The sequence below is a fragment of the Triticum aestivum genome, chromosome 6A (assembly GCF_018294505.1).
Source record: "Triticum aestivum cultivar Chinese Spring chromosome 6A, IWGSC CS RefSeq v2.1, whole genome shotgun sequence".
NCBI lineage: Eukaryota > Viridiplantae > Streptophyta > Magnoliopsida > Poales > Poaceae > Triticum > Triticum aestivum.
In genome coordinates, this window is record NC_057809.1 from 546904848 (window position 1) to 546927476 (window position 22629).

Consider the following 22629-nt stretch of genomic DNA (forward strand, 5'->3'; position numbering starts at 1 on the left):
GTTTGAGTTTGATTGGCAAAGTACGTCGTGAATCCCTAGGCATTTACGTACTTACTCGCCTCGCTCCTGCAGACATGACGGTTGCAAGTCGCAACAGTGACCGGCGGAACGTGGATTGACCAATTCTATGTAAAGGATACATGAAATGAAAAATCATGGAACCAATTAGCTCCCACGGGGAAAATGGGGAGGGCGGATGATGTTGACGGGAACAGGGTCGACGTACGTCTGCGAGCTGCCCTGCTCGTAACTGGGGGTAGCTTTCACCTGCCGCTGTCGAGAGGGACGCGTATTAATATTGGGGAAAGGACCGAGGAGAGGGGGTGAAAGGGGCGATGGATGGATGGATGGATGGATGGAGCCCGAGTCTAACAAGACAGGCAGCTGAGGAAAGCGACGGGAGACTGGACGCGCCTACGTGGTGCGACGGGGACGGGAAATGCTATGCCCGGACGCGGAAAGAGAGGCGCGCTGGGCAAGTAAGGAAGGAAGGCATGGCAGGGCAGGGAAGGGAAAGAAAGCGAGGCAGCGGACAGGGACGGGGCAGCGTCGCGTCACGGGCCACCCCACTGACCGCGACCGTCTCTCCCTCCCCGTGCCTGTCGCCTTCCATCCTTTCCCCCCTCCGCTGCTGCTTTTTCCCCCACCTCACCACCTCGCCGTGGTGGCAGTGGTTTCCGTGGTTAAAGGGGCATCCTGTCCTGTCCTCCCGTGGGGGAGTGCAGCCGCGTCGCGTCACGCCTCTCTTGCGTGGGTGTCTGCCCGTGAACCCACACGCGTCGACAGACCCCCTGTTCTGCCTCATCTTCACTTGCTTCCATCGCCGGGTCTCTTCCTGGGGGTGTCATGTCAGGCTGTAGAGATGTCGAGGTATGACAAGTAGTAGTAGCAGAATACAAACGGTTTACTCATGGAGATCAGCATCAGCAAAACAGTCACCATCGTCCATCAGCATCAGCAATGCCTACGACCGACGCAGAGGTCAAAAATTACTGATGCAACAGATGACACCAACCAAGTAGATTGCCCAAATTTACAACAAACTGAGCAAGAAGGTGCATCTGCAAACGCCACAGCGCAACAACCTCCACCTGCAATGGAGAAACAAGTCACGGCAAAATAGAGTATTTGCGCCACACAGAAAAGAAACCAATACACCGAAATGACAGGGTCAGCCACAGCAGATTATTAGTTCCTGATCTACTGATGCAACACTTCCCCGCAGGGCAGGATACATGTCACGGCTAAACCATATGTTAAAGCTGCAGATGTGCCCAGCAATGTCAAAGACAGTTGTTTATCATAAGAAACTTAGAAAAAGAAAAGGAAGAGAAGAACCACCGGGGCTAATTACAGCGGCTTGAGGTGTTTGAAGATGCCAAGGAGCATTACCGTTCCATCTCCAAACCCATACCCTCCTGGCAAAAACAGAAGCAAGCCTGGCAGATACAAAACTCTAGCAAAGCAACTGCTCAAGCTGAGGAAAACTGGTTCCAGGAAAGTATGAATATGGTTAACATTTACAGCAATTACAGCCATGTTTCATTCCTCCCACAATCCCATGTCGTCACAGACATGAATCCATGTGTGAGTTGTATATCCCAGCCCAGCAGCAGCAGGGTCACGCAGGTGCAATACAACGCCTCACTTCCACATGCAGTTGCCTCTGCAAACATAAAAGCACACACCCACTGGTTAATTAACCAAACAAGATAACAGGGTCTTTAAAGTTGGATTTTCTAGGTACAAACAAGCTCACCAGACAAAAGAAGTCGATGCGAGGTCTCGCCAAAGTTCTTACTGCCATGACAATTGCTTGTATGATGATCTGTCGGGATCCCAACTGCCCTCGGGTTCCTTCCTCTTTATTCCTACACCAGGCAATTGGTACATTCTCGTTTGCTCCTCCACAAAGGCCTGCTGTGGCGTCATCAAATTTTGTCTAACCGATGAAAGTATTCTTTCATCCTTCCCTTCTAAATCTATACTCGCGGGACCAGAATTAAGATCAAACCCTCCTGGTCTTTTCCATTTCCAATTACCGTCCAGACCATCACTACTGCTACCTTCAGGACGGTTTATTGCATATTGCCTCACATGTTGGGGAGGTAATGCACCCGTTGACCCAACAAGTGACGGGGCAATGGTTGGAAAGTATGAAACTCCGGCAGGTGCAGAATTGGCATATGACGTCGATCCAATTGGAAAACCTGCTGTCTGAAGGTGAACACTGGGGGTGAAAGGAAATCCTGCATATTGATATGCAGGAGGAGGGTGAAACACCATGGTTGGTGGTGTGGAAACAACTGGAGCCCTGCCTGAATCACTTCCAAATTGGCTGCTGTCTGCAGCAGACGCAATCATCCTCTGGGTTCCAGATGCTGTTTCAATTGGATAAGGCTGTTCTCCTCTAGCAGGCAAAAACGATTGCATAGCTACAGGAGCATATGGGTTGGCAGAAGCAAACCATGGTGACATGTTATTGATTTCGGTGCCGTTCATTCGAAGACCAGCAACTTGAGGCAGGAACGGTATGCTGCTAGCACCTTTAGATGATAGACTCCTTTGTGCAGGCTCTGTACTAGCTTCATCAAGGCTTGGTCCATTATTGAGATCAAAGAAGTTCTTTGAGCCATTCATACTAGTACTCGGTAAACCTCCTGGCAAAGATCTTGCTGGCAACAATGTGACTTCAACTCTGTTGGAAGAGTTTGAGATAAACTGGTTATTCTCGGCAACTTCATCAGCCCTATTCAAGTCAAGTTCAATGCCAGCGCTTCGCACGGGACCATCGCGACTTCTACTGTTGCCAGATTCAGATCCAACTGTCTGAGCAGAACTCTGAGAGATATCATCCTCAAGAATCTGGTCATCTGCTACATTTAGATCAATGTCAAACGCGGGGCGAGACCGCTTCCCAGCAGCATCAGTTCCTACAATATCAGGTGCAGTCAGAGATGCCCCCACAACCTTGCGTGGTTCTGCAGGACGAAATGCACTTGTAGCTGCTGAGCCTTTCCACCCAGCCTCAGGCTTCACTCTTAGTAGATTCTCAGGAGGAACAAAAGGTCCTTTAGCTGGAGCTGCTACTGTTATTGGGGCAGGCAAACCACTTAAAACAGGTGATACGAATGGAGAAAGACCAGGTACATGAATCCCAGAAGTACATATAACAGGAGAGGTAACTGGCTCAGAGTGATTCCCTTCATCCCCAAGTTCATTCAAATCAAAATCAAGCTTACCAGTAACATTTGGTTTGGCCTGGGCAGCTATAGAAGAACCCTCACCTGATGAGACAAGATCCTCTTTTGCACCGACATCATCGCTCAGTTTCTTTGGACTCTGACTTGCATCATGCTCAAAATCCTGAGATATGATAGCTTGAGGTTTTACCTGACTACTGGATTCACTGGAACTATCCTTTGATTCTTTATTCCCATTCGGCACATCAGCTGGGAATGCAACTAGCTTGTTAACATCAGCTGAAGTGGAAGAAGGCTGTTCCTTTTCGTCCTCTTTCAGCACTGTGTTAACACCCAAGACTTCAGCCTTTTTGGGAACAAGAGCCAGTGGACACACTGAAGACTTCAAATCCAATTTACTACCATCGCATGTATCCATGGCTTCCAACTGATCTCGTACAACCCCAAGCGGCTTTTTATCAGTTTGCTTTAACAAGGCATGGAGCTGTTTATCAGGGGCAGACAATTGCAACTCCTCAGGAGGAAGCAATTCTGACGTGCGATTAGAAACAGCTGAATTGCATTGACCACCTAAAGCAGTGCCAACGACATCAGGGCTGCTTATGCGACCATCTTCAACTGGCCCATGGCTGGAACATGCATTACGATCTTGACCTGCAGATGAATGCATATTAGATTTCATAAAAATGTCGATAAAAACAGAAAGGTAAAGTAAAGTATTTATCATCATCACCTTGTGAATCAGCCCCAGGTACAGGAAGACACTTGTTTGCGCAACCCTCCGCTTGGTTTTCAGTCTTCGCTGAAGATTCGACGGCATTACAGTCTGTACCATTTTGAGGTGACAGCCCAGTAGATGTTGTGGTTTTGTTGTCGTGCAATGATAGGTGAGCCCTCTGGTTACGTTCCTCCTTGGCAATCAAACAAGGATCAGCTTTCTCTTGCTTCACCAAAATGACTTTCTGAACATCTGAGGAACCTTGAAGCTGAGAAGGGGCTATGTCACATTCTACTTTCAACTTCTCAATGCTGTCACCTTCACAGCCCACTTCATTTGCAGATGAATTTCTCGGTGAAGCTGACGGAGAAATTAAGTCGGATTTAGATATTTCCCCAGCGACACTGGCAAGAAGGTTCATTGCGGTATCATCTCCAGCTTGCAGAGGAGGACCAGCTTCAGAGTATTTTATTTCAATTAAAGCATTCATAGGGTTGAATGAGTTCCCCTTGGTTTCACTTGAACAGATTCCTTTCTCATTCACTTGCGACGAACTTGCAGGCCGTGATGCACATGCCTCCTTAACAGCTTCTTCAGTATTCCTGTTGCTCTCCAATGTAGGGAATGCTGATTTATCACCTTCATCAGACCCTGCAACCCCTTTTATCTCATTGCTATGCCAAGACTCGGCATTTGCATCAGAAGCTAACTCAGGTCGAGAATTTTCAATCTTCATTTTCACCCGCCGACCATTCTGTTCATGCTTATCTACAGGAGATGAAGATCTACTCCCAGTGACAGACGGGTCCTCAAATGAGCCTCCGCTCACACTTCTAGCAGGACTACGGCTAGGATTTGGAAAGCGGACAATCAACCTATGGCCATTACTGTTATTATCAGAGGGTGTGTCGCCTCCTTTTTCAGACGCCATTCCAGATTGTGATGATTTTTCCTGGAACAACGAACGATCGAGTGAGGTAGATCTTCCTGCAGTAGCTTCTTTTTGTATCCCAGAACCAAGACGGACACTGTTTGCCCTTCGATGGACGCGTGAAGAGCTCCCGGATGTTTTACTAGCATTGCCAGAAGCAGCAGTAGAACTTCTCGCATCCTCCTTCCAAGGAGAACCAAATGTTCTTGCATGATCACTGGAGCATGAGTGACTGTTGTTCAGTGATTGGCTTGAACTGCTGCTTTTCTCCTCTTTCACTGTTGGCAACTCAGAACCACCAGCCGATTTGCTGGGTGGATCCTTTGAGTTGGTTGCAACATTTGCGGGCTGCATGTGTTGCAACTTTGAAGAGCCAGAAGTGAGCAGATTCGACTTCGTAACAGCATCAGATGCACCAGGTTTAGCCGTCCGAGATACTGGGTTTTTCGGACTGGCCTCACTTGAGGCGCTTCGTCTGTTTCCACCATTAGAAACTTCTGCAGCGCCCCCTTTCCCTGACCAGGAAACAGCTTGACCAGATACTAAAGGTTTTGCTTCATTTGACTTCATTTCAGCATCAACACGCTTTTTCCAGTTTTCAACAAGACACTTCGCCCTCTTCTGTATCTCAGCACTTTTATGGCTACGCAGATGATTGACGGATTTCCCGATACTGCAACTCTGCAAGGCATTCAAATTGATAGGCAATCTTGAGAGAGCACGAAGCAGGGCCATGAGAAATTCTTCAACACGCTTATCAGTTTCTTTAGGACTACCCCCTTCACCAGACTTCCCCTTGTGAGTTTCCTGAAGCCACTCATTCAAAATAGGAAGGCCCCTTAGCTGCACAAATCTCCCGAGGCAATCAGGACTTTCTGTAGCTGAAATAATATGTGCAAGCGCTACTCGACCACCAAGGTCTATCTTCCGTTCAGTTCGATCAACTTGCATGAACTGGACTAGCTTCTCGACTGCTTCAGCGTGAGGAAGCCCACCTTTGTCTGTGAACTTCGCGATAAATTTTGCAAATGCATGCTTCATATTTTCTGCCTTTAAGTTCCCCAGTTCACCTTCTTCGACCTTAAGGGGACGATCACGGTCTCGCGTAGCTGGATCAATTCCTTGCTCAACTCTCTCCCTCTTCTTTCCTTTAGATAAAATACAATTTTGTCCATCATCCAAACCGGACTTCTGCTGGGCAGATGACGGACTATTTAGCCGCTTCGGTGAGCGTCCACCTGACTGTACTGCAGCATGCATTTCTAACCTTGTTCTATGCAGAAGTCGATTTACTTCTTCCTGCCGTTCCTGATTGTAAGACGCACACATAAGCCACAGAATATACAACACAGAAAAAAGAGGAAGGTAACTATAGCACTTACATTAATATAGTCTTTGTCGGTAAGCCACCATAAACACTTGTTGTCAATATCATATACACGCCGACACACAAATGAAGAAATTCCGGCTGGCAGCTCAACACCTTTGCGTAAAAAGGCAACTTTGCAAGGATGTAGTAGAGAGACGGCAGATGTCTCGTCCTGGTGGAATGAATAGAAGATCTCGTTTGGTGCAGCGATGAGCTGTATTGCCTTGTTAAGTTTGACGTCAGCAGATCTATAGAGCCAACTTACACGTAACTTGGGAAAGCCTTCTTCTTTTTTCTCAATCCAGCGTATCAACCCAATGAAAGGAGGAACATCAACAGCCTGAAAAAGTGCACAATCTCCAACTCGAAATTCACGCCCGTCCTGTAAAGCAAATTTGTACTTTTGTTAATTGTCAAGAAACATAAACATCTTCATGTCACGAGGATAACGCTGAAGGAGAAAGTGTAATGCTCGGAGAACACGTCAAAGCAAGAAGCACAGTTAAGCATAACTGAACCAAAAATAGAAAGAAAAAATTAACTCTCCATGCAGCAGCCAAACAGCTAAAAAGTACTCCCTCTGTCCCATAATGTAAGACGTTTTTCGACTCTAATGTAGTGTCAAAAAACGTCTTACATTATGGGACGGATAGAGTCGAAAAACGTCTTACATTATGGGACGGAGGGAGTACTAAATAAGTAGTTGATTATCTAAACGTGTCGGGTTGCAAAGGTAGCAAACATTAGTGTAACAACATATATTTCCTTAAGCTGCCAAAGGCGGAAAAAACGTTCCAGAAATATTAATGCCAAATATGTTCTTATAAGGAGATACTCTGACTCAACAAATTAATGCACGTCAAGCATGTAATAAAACATTCATAATCAAATTGCAATGGCTTCCAGAAATGGATGATACCTAACCGTAGAGCACAAAAACTGAAATTTCCATGATGAATTTTAGGCAATGTACAATGCTCACAACCAAGTCTGAGGTTTGTTTTCTTCATTTCTCCTATTTTCCTTGTTTAAAAGGAAGATAATTCCTTATTGCCACCTTGTATTAGATTAGCAAACAAAAAAAAGCAACCAGCATATAGAAACAGTTGGCAAAATACGTTATCTTAATGAAAGTCGTGAACACGACACGACTTGCACCCGTAAACACCTTCAAATGGTATAGCTTCACTATCCAATACACCAACGATACACTCCGAACAATTCTTATCATGCAAGTAACAAGGCGACATCTTTGACACGCTTTTACATGTGGAGTGCCAGAATTCTCACAATGAGGTACCAAAATCCAACCATACAAAACAACCCTCATTGCACCATTTAGAAGATAGCCTGGCCATTACCAAACCAAGCGCACAACCAGCCCGGCACAGATGATGTATATGTAAACTCATCAAGGAGCTTCACAGCAACGCGAGACTACGGTAACCTCTCAACCAGGCAACAAATTCTAGTTACTTTCCATAGATTAAGTTTTCGAAGCAGAAATGATGGCCATCGGATGATGACTTGAGCAGCAAACTGAATTTGGTCTAAAATCTGGCTGAGCTTAGCAAATCCCAAAGTGGTATATCCACCAAAGTATGAGGCACCTTTAGGAAGGAGTCTGCTGAGGGCGGACGGGGTGAATCGGCGGCCTCCTGCTTGTGGGGTGCCGCCGGGGGAGTCGTCGGTGCGGGTGGATAAGAGGTCGTCCGGAGCGGTGGAAGAGACGAGCGGGGAGGAGGAGGAGGAGGGGAGGCTGGTCCCTTTGCCGGTGGTGGAGCTGCCTCTACGCGAGTTGCCGGCCACATGTGCCGGACGAAAGGACGCCGGTCGCCGCACCCCTCACCGCAGCCTTGGCGCCGCCCATGCATAGCCGCGCATCTTCCCAGCCGCCGATCCCTCCTGGCCGAGTCCTCCCGGCGCCGCGCTGCACCATCACCAGATCACCGCTGCCGCAGGCGCCGGCGGTAACCCTAGCTCGGATCCGCGGGGCCTCCCTCCATGCGCCTCCGGATCACCCGAATTCGGCCGATTCCGACGCAGCGCCTGCCCGGGGCCCGCGGATCGGGGCTCGAATTCGATCGGAATCGGCTCCGGCCGCGGGGAGATTTGATCGGGAATTCGGGGATTCGGGGGCGTCCGGTCCGGGAGCGGGCGGGCCGGTCTCGATCTGCGGCGGGGCGGTGGCGACGGTGGCGAAGGGGGGAGAGAGAGAGAGAAGGAAATGGCGATTTGGGGGCGGATTTGGAGGAGAGAGATGGTTATATGGAGCACGGCACGGAGAGACGGAGATGAGGAAGAAAGAGAAAGAGGAGAGCGGATGCGGGGGGAGAGAGAGAGGAAAGAGGCAGGGGCATTTCGGGCATTTCCCCCCGCCCGCCCGCGCACGAAGATCCCCTGCGCAGCGCGGGGCGCCGCGCGAGGCCTGCGCTGCTGCTACGTGCGGTCGCGCTCCGCCCGGCGGGTGTCGCTGCGCGGTGGGGCACTGTTGACTCGCGGTGGGCGGGGGCGGGGTGGCCGTAGCGGTTCCCGCGGGCGCTGACGTGTCTGTGGTGGGTGGACTCGGGCAAGTGGTCCGGCCCGCGCGCGCCTGGCTCGAGGTCGCTGGTGTGCCACTGACGTCCGGATCCGGACGGGGCGGGCCCGGGCGGTGATGGGGTGGGTGGGTGGGGGTTCGGGTGCCGCGGGGCTGCGACGCGCCGTGCAAGGCGGGGCGGGGGAGGACGGCACGGCAACGGCCACAGGCGCGCCACGAGCGCCTGTCGCTGGCGTGTGGGGTGCCCGCTGGCTGGTGGCGATCCTCGTCGGTCCCACCCGTGTTTTTTTTTCCTTTGACATGGACGCCCGTGGGTTTCTGACTGAAAGTGGAGGGAGGGCCGGGGTGAAACGGACTCGGGCACGTGGACGTCCGTGTTGTTTCTCCAGGAGTGGAAATGGGCCGGGCCCTCCGCGGTTGCCGGATTGGTGTCGGCGCCTCTGCCGGGCTCGTGCCGCCGTGTTTGCTCGCGTTCGTGTACCAGGGGGATGGGTAAGTTCCGTGCTGTCTTCTAGTGAGCCTTCTCCCTCGTATCCGGCGAGCTCCACCGCCAATGAAGCGGATGCAGCGTCGATGCGCTTTTTTCTCGAAGGAAATAGGGTATTTTATTCCAAGATCACAGAGTCACAATCCTTAGCAACGAGTTCGGAAATAAAAGGGTCCAATTTAAAACAATGCATCAGATATTTCTTCATCGGAGAAAGGAGTATTCAACCTATCATTTATAGCCGTCGTCACCTTTGGAATAATAAGTTCTAACACACTGTCAGCTGACAAAGTAGGATCCTTTGTAAAAAAATCCGGGAAATACGATTGCGCATCCTCTTCATCTCAGATGGCACGTTGCGCCAGGATCCATCGACCTTTTGCAACCGTCTGATGATATTCTTACGGGTGCGCCATACGACTTGCTTATGAAAATATTGTGTGTTGTGATCGCCCTCTTTTAGCCACATAATCCTACTTCTCTGCGACCACATCATCTCCTCTCTGTACAAAAGCTCATCAAGCCTCTCCATCTTTTGACGAATGAGGAGGCGATCACTACTTTTTTGCTGAAGGGAATCTAGTTCCTGCCGTAATGCCAAAATTTCTTTTTCGACATGGTCAAACTGTTATTTACTCCACTTCCGAAGATCTGACATAACCGATTTCAAAGAATCGACAATGTTTCCTAGGTCTCCAGACGAGCGAGACCGTTCCCAAGCACTAGTTATAATCGCCGAAATACATGGGTCTCGCTCCCACATTATCTCATACCATGAATAGCTCTTACGTCACCGCTCCTCGGACTCATCAACATGTAACGTAAGTGGGCAATGATCCGGGCATGGCAACACAAGATGTTGCAACCAAGCAAAGGGGAAGAGCTCCTTCCAAGACTCGTCACCGCATGCATGGTCCAGCCGTACCCGGACATTGCTCTGGCCATGGTGGCCATTATCATAAGTAAAGGGTGCACCAGAGAATCCTAAGTCAACCAATTCACAATCAATAAGAACATCCCGAGACGCCTCCATCTTACTTTCCCCTCTCAAGGACCTTGGAAAATGTTCATGTTGCCATATAGCTTCACTAAAGTCACCACTTACCACCCAAGGCAGATCTGAGCCGCCCTTGAGTCTTGATAGGTGCTTCCACATGATATAACGGTTCTCTACACGTGGTTCTCCATACACAAAAGTACATCTCCATGATTTTGTCCGAGCCTTGATCAAACACATTAATATCAATGTAGCGTTTACATGCATCCATTACTGTCACCTGGAGCGTATCATCCCAAAACAAAGCCAGGCCCCCTCCACGGCCATCACAGTCAACACCACAAAAACCTTTAAGACCTATTCTCCACTTCAATCTCTCAACACTAGCAGAAGTTTGTCTAGTTTCTGATAAAAAACAAACTTTGGGGAACTGGCTTTTACAAGAGCCACAACTTCGCGAAATGTCGGCAGTTCCATACTAGTTGATTCATTGATCCCGGCGGTGCTCCGGATCGGAGCCCGCCAATATGCTGTGTGAATTTTCTCTATCCTCGACAACCTTTGCCTTCTTACTATTCTGGCTACCCGTGGGTGATGTTGGATCAGTCATCCCATCAACAGTACCATATGTGATCATCAGGGTGGGCGCAGAACGCTTTGACATTTGTACAACAACCACTAGACCCTCCGGATCAGCATCAATAGCAAGCCTCGTATGAGCTAACTTTTCACGTTTAGACATAACAATGTCTTTTGGCTTTGCAAGACTTGTATCCATGTCCTCAAGATCCCCATCTTCCTGTTCATTCTGCGTCCTTCTCGGCGTGAATGCCGCAGCCGATGTAGTGCAACCAGCATCAAAACTCAAACGATTCCCAGGTGCTGGATCGGCATAGAGCCAATCGCCAAACTTGAGATCTTTAGGCGGGTGTACTCCATTGCCACACTCTTTATACTCATGCCCAACACGTCCACAAAATTTACAAAAACATGCCAATTTCTCATATCGAACAGTGAAAACCTGCCGTTCCTTACCATGAATTATACTCACAAACTTTGTCAATGGTACTTTGGCATCATGTCAAACACACACTTGCATGTAATCACCACGAGAATTTCCGTTGAGCCTTAACTCCAGTACCTTGCCTGCATTCTTTATCGACTTTTCCACTATCTCCTTCTTGCAGTAGCCATCTGGGAGTTTATGGATTTGGAGCCATATAGGCATGTAAACTATCTCAATTTCATCATCTTTCATAAAATCATCATAGGGAGTAAGGAGCACTGCCCAGTTCCTGAAAATCCATGGCCCTCTCTCCATGATACGCTCCCAATCGCCAAGACACGATGCTTGCACCACAAACAGGTTCGGGCCAACTGGCCGAAAGCGCACCTTCTCTGTAGGGTTCCATGCCGCACGCATATCTTTGAAGAAGGCGGTCTGATTGAAATTCTTGTCGGTATGAACCCTCGCTAGTGCCAGCCAACGCACACTCTTGTTCAGAACCGTATCATCAGCATCAACTTCCAGATCATCAAACTCCTCTCCATCCAGATCAAGCTGGTCGAAGAAATCCCCAAGATCATCTGCGACATCAACCCTAGTTCCGACACTTGTAGGAGACTGTTCGTCAGGATGTGATGCCATGGGGCTAGGGTTAGGGAAAGGAGGAACGGTGTTACCCGATGGGGACGTGGGGATGGAGAACGCCAGAGCAATCAAAACACGATGGAACTCCCAGGAATGATCACGATCGCCTGGGAGGAAAATAACCCTAGCCAGGGCTTAGGGGACGTGTTAATGTGCTCTTGTTTACCGGCCACCATCGGCTCCGAAGGACGGTAAGTAGTTTGTAGGTTTTACCGTAGGAGCAGAATTGTCACAAAAAGTAACATGAGAGATGTAAAATGCCACGTTAGTGCATCTCCAACGTTGACCCATAAATTTGCTCTGACATCTGTGTGGACAGGGGAATCAGTCCACAGACATGATGCCAGAGTCCGCTATCCAATGTTGGCCGCATTGCTTTTCAATAACTTTTTGAACCAACCGAATGAAATTCGTGCAAACATGGCGGATTTTGTACAAAGAGGAAGAAAACATTTACATTTTCGACATATTTTAACTGAAAAGGTAAAACTATATGCACGTATGATCACACAAAGCTCCATTCGCATGACATCGGTACACTAGTCCACATCCGACCACGGCGGATCTCTTTGTCTCCCCCGTGTCCAGCAACCCGCTCATTGGACTGCCTAGAGCCTCAGAAGTATATCCTTCCCCCGTATCTTCCCTATGGTCGGTTGCATCGCTCATCAGAGTGACAAAGGGGGTGCTTCAGCCAGAGGGGAAGGGTGCCTACATTGCTTCCGTGAAGCTGAGGCGGGGCTCGACGAGCCCTGGAGGTATATTCTTCCCCAATATCTTCCCTATGTTCGGCTGCGCCGCTCATCGGAGTGGCAAAGGGGGTGCTAAAAACTAGAGGGGAAGGGTGCCTACTCCACTTCCATGAAGCGGAGGCGGGGGTCCATGAACCCCAATGGTATACTCTTTCCCCATTGATGGAGTCCTGGATTAGGGGGTCTTCAGCCTGCCGGCCTATCCCCTATGAGGTCGGACTGTTGGGCCATGTTATCAATACTAGGAGGCCAAGCTATGTAGAGACCCCGTATCTGGACAGGAGGCTTGTTGGTGCCTTGGTGTGTCCTCCAAGTCAAGATAAGAAGAAGAAGCATGTTTATCCTTTCCTTGTAACCCACCATGTGTAGCCCTAGTACCCCTGGTGTCTATATAAACCAGATGGTCTAGTCTGTAGAGAGGAGAACAACCATCATCCTACTAGTCTAGGGTATAGTTCATCTGATCTCGTGGTAGATCGACTCTGTAATCCTCACATACACAAGCAATATAATCAAGAAGGACGTAGGGTTTTACCTCTTAGATAGGGCCCGAACCTGGATAAACATCATGTCCCTAGTCCCTTGTTCCCCATCGATCCAAGATCCATAGCTCGGGACCCCCTACCCGAGGCCCGCCGGTTTTGACACCGACACCCGTAGCTTCCCTATGTTCGGATGCGCCACTCATCAGAGTGGCAAAAAGGGTGCTTCAGCCGAAGGGGAAGGGTGCCTACTGATACGTCTCCAACGTATCTATAATTTTTGATTGTTCCATGTTGTTATATTATCAATCTTGGATGTTTTATAATCATTTTATATCATTTTTTGGTACTAACATATTGACATAGTGCCAAGTGCCAGTTCCTGTTTTTTCTGTGTTTTTCACATCGTAGAAAATCAATATCAGACAGAGTCCAAATGCCATGAAACTTTACGGAGATATTTTATGGACCAGAAGGAACATGTTGGGCCCTAGTAGCACCTAGGGGGAGTCCCGAGGAGGGGACAACCCACCAAGGCGCGCTAGGAGGCCCAGGCGCGCCCTGGTGGGTTGTACCCACCTCGGGTCCCCCCCCCGGACCGCCTCTTTGCTCTATAAATACCCAAATATTCCCAAAACCCTAGGGGAGTCGATGAAATATTCATCCAGCCATCGTAGAGTCCAGAACCACCAGATCCAATTTAGACACCATCTCGGATGGGGTTCACCACCTCCATTGGTGCCTCTCCGATGATGCGTGAGTAGTTCTTTGTAGACCTTCGGGTCCGTAGTTAGTAGCTAGATGGATTCATCTCTCTCTCGCTCTCTCTCTCTCTCTTGATTCTCAATACAATGGTTTCTTGGAGATCCATATGATGTAACTCTTTTTGTGGTGTGTTTGTTGGGATCTGATGAACTTTGAGTTTATGATCAGTCATATCTTTTTATATCCATGAAGTTATTTGAGTTTCTTTGATCTCTTATAGCATCATATTTCTTCTCCGATATTTGGGTTTTGTTTGGCTAACTTGATCTATTTATCTTGCAATGGGAAGAGGTGCTTGATACGTCTTCAACGTATCTATGATTTTTGATTGCTCCATGCTATATTATCTACTATTTTGAATGTTTATGGGCTTTATTATACACTTTTATATCATTTTTGGGACTAACCTATTAACCCAGAGCCCAGTGCCAGTTTCTGTTTTTACCCTGTTTTAGGGTTTCGAAGAAAAGGAAAATCAAATGGAGTCCAATTGACCTGAAACTTCACGGAACTCATTTTTGGAAGGAAAGAAGCCCAGAAGACTTGGAGTGCACGTCGGGGGGCCTGCGAGGAGGCCACGAGGCAGGGGCGCGCCCACCCCCCTGGGCACGCCCTCCACCCTCGTGAGCCCCTCGTGGCCCCCCTGACATACTTCTTCTGCCTATATATCTCCATATACCCTAAAAACACCCGGGAGCACAATAGATCGGGAGTTCCGCCGCCAGAAGCCTCCGTAGCCACCGAAAGCCAATCTAGACCCGTTCCGGCACCCTGCCGGAGGGGGCAACCCCTCTCCGGTGGCCATCTTCATCATCCCGGTGCTCTCCATGATGAGGAGGGAGTAGTTCTCCCTTGGGGCTGAGGGTATGTACCGGTAGCTATGTGTTTGATCTCTCTCTCTCTCTTGTGTTCTTGAGGTGATACGATCTTGATGTATCGCGAGCTTTGCTATTATATTTGGATCCTATGATGTTTCTCCCCCCCCTCTACTCTCTTGTAATGAATTGAGTTTCCCCTTTGAAGTTATCTTATCGGATTGAGTCTTTAAAGATTTGAGAACACTTGATGTATGTCTTGCCGTGCGTATCTGTGGTAACAATGGGATACCACGTGATTCACTTGATGTATGTTTTGGTGATCAACTTGCGGGTTCCGCCCATGAACCTATGCATAGGGGTTGGCACACGTTTTCGTCGTGATTCTCTGGTAGAAACTTTGGGGCGCTCTTTGAGGTCCTTTGTGTTGGTTGAATAGATGAATCTGAGATTGTGTGATGCATATCGTATAATCATACCCACAGATACTTGAGGTGACATTGGAATATCTAGGTGACATTAGGGTTTTGGTTGATTTGTGTCTTAAGGTGTTATTCTAGTACGAACTCTAGGGCTGTTTGTGACACTTATAGGAATAGCCCAATGGATTGATTGGAAAGAATAACTTTGAGGTGGTTTCGTACCCTACCATAATCTCTTTGTTCGTTCTCCGCTATTAGTGACTTTGGAGTGACTCTTTGTTGCATGTTGAGGGATAGTTATGTGATCCAATTATGTTAGTATTGTTGAGAGGACTTGCACTAGTGAAAGTATGAACCCTAGGTCTTGTTTCCTAGCATTGCAATACCGTTTACGCTCACTTTTATCATTAGTTACCTTGCTGTTTTTATAATTTCAGATTACAAATACTATTATCTACTATCCATATTGCACTTGTATCACCATCTCTTCGCCGAACTAGTGCACCTATACAATTTACCATTGTATTGGGTGTGTTGGGGACACAAGAGACTCTTTGTTATTTGGTTGCAGGGTTGCTTGAGAGAGACCATCTTCATCCTACACCTCCTACGGATTGATAAACCTTAGGTCATCCACTTGAGGGAAATTTGCTACTGTCCTACAAACCTCTGCACTTGGAGGCCCAACAACGTCTACAAGAAGAAGGTTGTGTAGTAGACATCAAGCTCTTTTCTGGCGCCGTTGCCGGGGAGGTGAGTGCTTGAAGGTATATCTTTAGATCTTGCAATCGAGTCTTTTAGTTTCTTGTTTTATCACTAGTTTAGTTTATAAAAGAAAACTACAAAAAATGGAATTAAGGTTACCTCATATGCTTCATATTTTTAATGTCTTTCGTGAGAATAAGGATTCTGATAATTGTGCTCAAGTGCTAGAAGAAGAATGCATTAGAATGTTTGGCACTAAATATTTGAATGATGAGCATGATTGCAATGTTGTTAGTATGAATTCCTTGAATATCCATGATGCTAATGATATGCAAAGCCACAAGCTTGGGGAAGCTATATTTGATGAAGATGAACTTTTTTGTCCCCCAAGTTTTGATGAGAAAATTTATTATGATGAAAGCATGCCTCCTATTTATGATGATTATATTGATGAAAGTGGATTTGGAGAGGTCATGACTTTATTTTGTGATGAATCCACTATTCCGGAAGAGGTTCCAATTGATTATGAGAACAAAGTTGCTATCTATGATGATTATTGTGATGACTTGTATGCTATAAAGAATAATGATATCCATGAAACTTGCCATCATGATTTTAGTTTTCAATTGGATTATGCCTCACATGATAATTATTTTGTTGAGCTTGCTCCCACTACTATTCATGAGAAGAATTTTGCTTATGTGGAGAGTAGTAAATTTTCTATGCTTGTAGATAATGAAAAGAATGTTTTAGGTGATGGTTATATTGTTGAATTCATTCATGATGCTACTGAAAATTATTATGAGGGAGGAATATATGCTTGTAGGAATTGCAATAATATCAAGTTTCCTCTCTATGTGCTTAAAATCTTGAAGTTATGCTTGTTTTGCCTTCCTATGCAAGTTGATTATTGTTCCCATAAGTTGTTTTCTTACAAAATCCCTATGCATAGGAAGTGGTTTAGACTTAAATGTGCTAGTCATATTCTTCATGATGCTCTCTTTATGTTTCAATTCTTATCTTTTATGTGAGCATCGTTGAAATCATCATGCCTAGCTAGGGGCATTAAATGATAGCGCTTGTTGGGAGGCAACCCAATTTTATTTTTGTTCCTTGCTTTTTTTCATGTTTAGTAGTAAATAATCCATCTAGTCTCTGTTTAGATGTGGTTTTATGTGTTTAGTTAGTGTTTGTGCCAAGTAGAACCGTTGGGAAGACTTGGGGAAAGTCTTGTTGATCATATTGTAAAAAAAGAAACTTTAGCGCTCCCGAGAATTGCTGCCATCTTTATTTGGAAAGTGCTATTTAGTTAATTCTTTTTGCAGATGATTAATAGACAAATTACTCGGGTCCACCAATTTATTTGAGAATTTTATATGTTCCATAAGTGGTCGAAACTTATATATTACTACAGACTGTTCTGTTTTTGACAGATTCTGTTTTTCATGTGTTGTTTGCTTATTTTGATGAATCTATGGCTAGTAAAATAGTTTATAAACCATAGAGAAGCTGCAATACACTAGGTTTAACACCAATATAAATAAATAATGAGTTAATTACAGTACCTTGAAGTGGTGTTTTGTTTTCTTTCGCTAATGGAGCTCACGAGTTTTCTACTTTAAGTTTTGTGTTGTGAAGTTTTCAAGTTTTGGGTAAAGATTCGATGGACTATGGAATAAGGAGTGGCAAGAGCCTAAGCTTGGGGATGCCCAAGGCACCCCAAGGTAAAATTCAAGGACAATCAAAAGCCTAAGCTTGGGGATGCCCCGGAAGGCATCCCCTCTTTCGTCTTCGTTCATCGGTAACTTTACTTGGAGCTATATTTTTATTCGCCACATGATATATGTTTTGCTTGGAGCATCATTTTATTTTATTTAGTTTTGCTTGCTGTTTGAATAAAATACCAATATCTGAAATTATTAAATGTTAGATAGTCTTCACATAGTTGCATAATTATTCGACTACTCATTGATCTTCACTTATATCTTTCGGGGTAGTTTGTCATTTGCTCTAGTGCTTCACTTATATCTTTTAGAGCATGGTGGTAGTTTTATTTTGAAGAAATAGATGAACTCTCATGCTTCACTTAGATTATTTTGAGAGTCTTAATAGCATGGTAATTTGCTTAAAATCCTAATATGCTAGGTATTCAAGAATAATAAAATTCTCTTATGAGTGTGTTGAATACTAAGAGAAGTTTGATACTTGATGATTGTTTTGAGATATGAGGATGGTAATATTAGAGTCATGCTAGTTGAGTAGTTGTGAATTTGAGAAATACTTGTGTTGAAGTTTGTGATTCCCATAGCATGCACGTATGGTGAACCGTTATGTGATGAAGTCGGAGCATGATTTATTTATTGATTGCCTTCCTTATGAGTGGCGGTCGGGGACGAGCGATGGTCTTTTCCTACCAATCTATCCCCCTAGGAGCATGCGCATAGTACTTTGTTTCGATAACTAATAGATTTTTGCAATAAGTATGTGAGTTCTTTATGACTAATGTTGAGTCCATGGATTATACGCACTCTCACCCTTCCACCATTGCTAGCCTCTCTAATACCGCGCAACTTTCGCCGGTACCATAAACCCACCATATACCTTCCTCAAAATAGCCACCATACCTACCTATTGTGGCATTTCTATAGCCATTCCGAGATATATTTCCATGCAACTTTCCACCGTTTCGTTTATTATGACACGTTTCATCATTGTCATATTTCTTAGCATGATCATGTAGTCGGCATTGTATTTGTGGCAAAGCCACCGTTCATAATTCTTTCATTCATGTCACTCATGCATCATCACACATCCCGGTACACTGCCTGAGGCATTCATATAGAGTCATATCTTGTTCTAAGTATCGAGTTGTAATTCTTGAGTTGTAAGAAAAAAAAGTGTGATGATCATCATTATTAGAGCATTGTCCCAGTGAGGAAAGGATGATGGAGACTATGATTCCCCCATAAGTCGGGATGAGACTCCGGACGAAAAAAGAGAGGCCAAAGAAGCCAAAATAAAAAAAAGAGGCCATAAAAAAAGAGAAGGCCCAAATAAAAAAATAAAAAAAAATAAAAAAATGAGAGAAAAAGAGAGAAGGGGCAATGCTACTATCCTTTTACCACACTTGTGCTTCAAAGTAGCACCATGATCTTCATGATAGAGAGTCTCCTATGTTGTCACTTTCATATACTAGTGGGAATTTTAAATTATAGAACTTGGCTTGTATATTCCAATGATGGGCTTCCTCAAAATTGCCCTAGGTCTTCGTGAGCAAGCAAGTTGGATGCACACCCACTTAGTTCTTTTGTTGAGCTTTCATACACTTATAGCTCTAGTGCATCCGTTGCATGGCAATCCCAACTCACTCACATTAATATCTATTAATGGGCATCTCCATAGCCCGTTGATACGCCTAGTTGATGTGAGACTATCTTCTCCTTTTTGTCTTCTCCACAACCACCATTCTATTCCACCTATAGTGCTATATCCATGGCTCACGCTCATGTATTGCATGAAGATTGAAAAAGTTTGAGAACATCAAAAGTATGAAACAATTGCTTGGCTTGTCATCGGGGTTGTGCATGATTTAAATACTTTGTGTGGTGAAGATAGAGCATAGCCAGACTATATGATTTTGTAGGGATAGCTTTCTTTGGCCATGTTATTTTGAGAAGACATAATTGCTTTGTTAGTATGCTTGAAGTATTATTATTTTTATGTCAAAATGAACTTTTGTCTTGAATCTTATGGATCTGAATATTCATGCCACAATTAAGAAGAATTACATTGAAATTATGCCAAGTAGCACTCCGCATCAAAAATTCTCTTTTTCTCATTTACCTACTCGAGGACGAGCAGGAATTAAGCTTGGGGATGCTGATACGTCTTCAACGTATCTATAATTTTTGATTGCCCCATGCTATATTATCTACTGTTTTGAATGTTTATGGGCTTTATTATACACTTTTATATCACTTTTGGGACTAACCTATTAACCCAGAGCCCAGTGCCTGTTTTTGTTTTTACCCTGTTTTAGGGTTTCGAAGAAAAGGAAAATCAAACAGAGTCCAATTGACCTAAAACTTCACAGAACTCAATTTTGGAAGGAAAGAAGCCCATAAGACTTGGAGTGCATGTCGGGGGACCTGCGAGGAGGCCACGAGGCAGGGGGCGCGCCCACTCCCCCTAGGCACGCCCTCCACCCTCGTGAGCCCCTCGTGCCCCCCTGACGTACTTCTTCCGCCTATATATCTCCATATACCCTAAAAACACCCGGGAGCACAATAGATCGGGAGTTGCGCCGCCAGAAGCCTCCGTAGCCACCGAAAGCCAATCTAGACCCGTTCCGGCACGCTGCTGGAGGGGGCAATCCCTCTCCGGTGGCCATCTTCATCATCCCGGTGCTCTCCATGACAAGGAGGGAGTAGTTCTCCCTCGGGGCTGAGGGTATGTACCGGTAGCTATGTGTTTGATCTCTCTCTCTCGTGTTCTAGAGGTGATACGATCTTGATGTATCGCGAGCTTTGCTATTATATTTGGATCCTATGATGTTTCTTTCCCCCTCTACTCTCTTGTAATGAATTGAGTTTCCCCTTTGAAGTTATCTTATCGGATTGAGTCTTTAAAGATTTGAGAACACTTGATGTATGTCTTGTCGTGCGTATCTGTGGTGACAATGGGATACCACGTGATTCACTTGATGTATGTTTTGGTGATCAACTTGCGGGTTCCGCCCATGAACCTATGCATAGGGTTTGGCACACGTTTTCGTCGTGATTCTCCGGTAGAAACTTTGGGGCACTCTTTGAGGTCCTTTGTGTTGGTTGAATAGATGAATCTGAGATTGTGTGATGCATATCGTATAATCATACCCACGGATACTTGAGGTGACATTGGAGTATCTAGGTGACATTAGGGTTTTGGTTGATTTGTGTCTTAAGGTGTTATTCTAGTATGAACTCTAGGACTATTTGTGACACTTGTAGGAATAGCCCAATGGATTGATTGGAAAGAATAACTTTGAGGTGGTTTCGTACCCTACCATAATCTCTTCATTCGTTCTCCGCTATTAGTGACTTTGGAGTGACTCTTTGTTGCATGTTGAGGGATAGTTATGTGATCCAATTATGTTAGTATTGTTGAGAGGACTTGCACTAGTGAAAGTATGAACCCTAGGTCTTGTTTCCTAGCATTACAATACCGTTTACGCTCACTTTTATCATTAGTTACCTTGCTGTTTTTATAATTTCAGATTACAAATACTATTATCTACTATCCATATTGCACTTGTATCACCATCTCTTCGCCGAACTAGTGCACCTATACAATTTACCATTGTATTGGGTGTGTTGGGGACACAAGAGACTCTTTGTTATTTGGTTGCAGGGTTGCTTGAGAGAGACCATCTTCATCCTACGCCTCCTACAGATTGATAAACCTTAGGTCATCCACTTGAGGGAAATTTGCTACTGTCCTACAAACCTCTGCACTTGGAGGCCCAACAACGTCTACAAGAAGAAGGTTGTGTAGTAGACATCAGTGCCCGGTAGTGGGTTCGATCTTACGGTGCTTGATCCCTGTGACAGAAAAGGGAACCGACACGTATGTATCGTTGCTACTAAGGATAAAAAGATGGGATCTATATCTATGCAATAGATAAACGAATCTTGTCTACATCATGTCATCATTATTATTGCATTACTCCGTTTTTCCATCAACTTAATAAAATAGATGCATGCTGGATAGCGGTCGATGTGTGGAGTAATAATAGTAGATGCAGGCAGGAGTCGGTCTACTAATCTTGGACGTGATGCCTATATAATGATCATTGCCTGGATATCGTCATAATTATTTGAGGTCTTATCAATTGCCCAACAATAATTTATTTACCCACCGTTTGCTATCTTTCTCGAGAGAAGCCACCAGTAAAACCTACGACCCCCGGGTCTTCTTCCTCATATATTTGCTCGCGACCTACTTTTCCTTTGCATTTTTATTCAGATCTATTAAACCAAAAATACAAAAATACTTTGTTGCACTTTATTTTATTTGCGACCTATTATTTCAATCTACTACAATTTTTTTGGCATCATTACCCGAAAGGGATTGACAACCCCTTTAACACATCGGTTGTGAGGTGTTGTTATTTGTGTGCAAGTGCTGTTTACGTTGTGTTGCTTGGTTCTCCTACTGGTTCGATAACCTAGGTTTCTTCACTGAGGGAAATACCTACCGTCGTTGTGCTGCATCATCCCTTCCTCTTTGGGGAAATACCGACGTAGTCCTAGCAGACGGGAGCTTTTCTGGCGCTATAGTCAGAGAGCAATCACATACTCCGCTTCCGTGAAGCCGAGGCGAGGGTCGACGATGGTCTGCGCTGAACCCGGCAAGTCACTGGATGTGTGGTCGGCGACGCGCCGGCGGTGGCCTTCCTGGGACCCAAGCGGCAACGGCCTCCCATGTCATACTTTTCCTCGATATTGGTGACGGACGCGGACGCGCTAGCCACTGACTCGTCAATCTCTGTGTAGCCAGCTTCTTTCTCCACCAATAGGGCGCGGTTTTGCTATTGACGACGGATGGCCTCGTCCATGGCAGGCATGATGCCCATTCCGTCGTGATCCCTCATGTCTGTGTGGAGCAACTCGCCACTCCCCCACGAGCTGGCTTGGAGCGGTGAGTTGATGAACCATGCACTAGCTTGGAGCGGCAACTTGCTCTGTCAGGCTAGGCGAGGGAGGTGGAGTAGCGAGTTGCCTAGCTAGTATCTGGTGGTCTCGCTGGGCCATCC

The 22629-nt window shown here is 45.9% G+C and overlaps 1 protein-coding gene across 1 annotated transcript; it reads right to left on the reverse strand.

The window, feature by feature from the left end:
* Positions 1-1238: 1238 nt before the first annotated feature.
* LOC123128395 (uncharacterized) lies at positions 1239-8532 on the reverse strand. The gene is made up of 5 exons (XM_044548381.1): positions 7832-8532; positions 6235-6603; positions 3937-6160; positions 1760-3857; positions 1239-1666 (listed from the first exon to the last, which is right to left on the reverse strand). Exons 1-4 carry the CDS (start codon positions 8093-8095, stop codon positions 1798-1800), a joined length of 4917 nt encoding a protein of 1638 aa, XP_044404316.1. The 5' UTR covers positions 8096-8532; the 3' UTR covers positions 1239-1666; positions 1760-1797.
* Between the last annotated feature and the right edge of the window lie 14097 nt (positions 8533-22629).

Coding starts and splice junctions, on each gene's coding strand:
- LOC123128395 (XM_044548381.1), bottom strand. CDS start 8,095: ATGCATGGGCGGCGCCAAGGCTGCGGTGAGGGGTGCGGCGACCGGCGT. Junction 6,161..6,234: donor CCGACAAAGACTATATTAAT/GTAAGTGCTATA, acceptor TCTTACAATCAG/GAACGGCAGGAAGAAGTAAA. Junction 3,858..3,936: donor ACCTGGGGCTGATTCACAAG/GTGATGATGATA, acceptor ATTCATCTGCAG/GTCAAGATCGTAATGCATGT.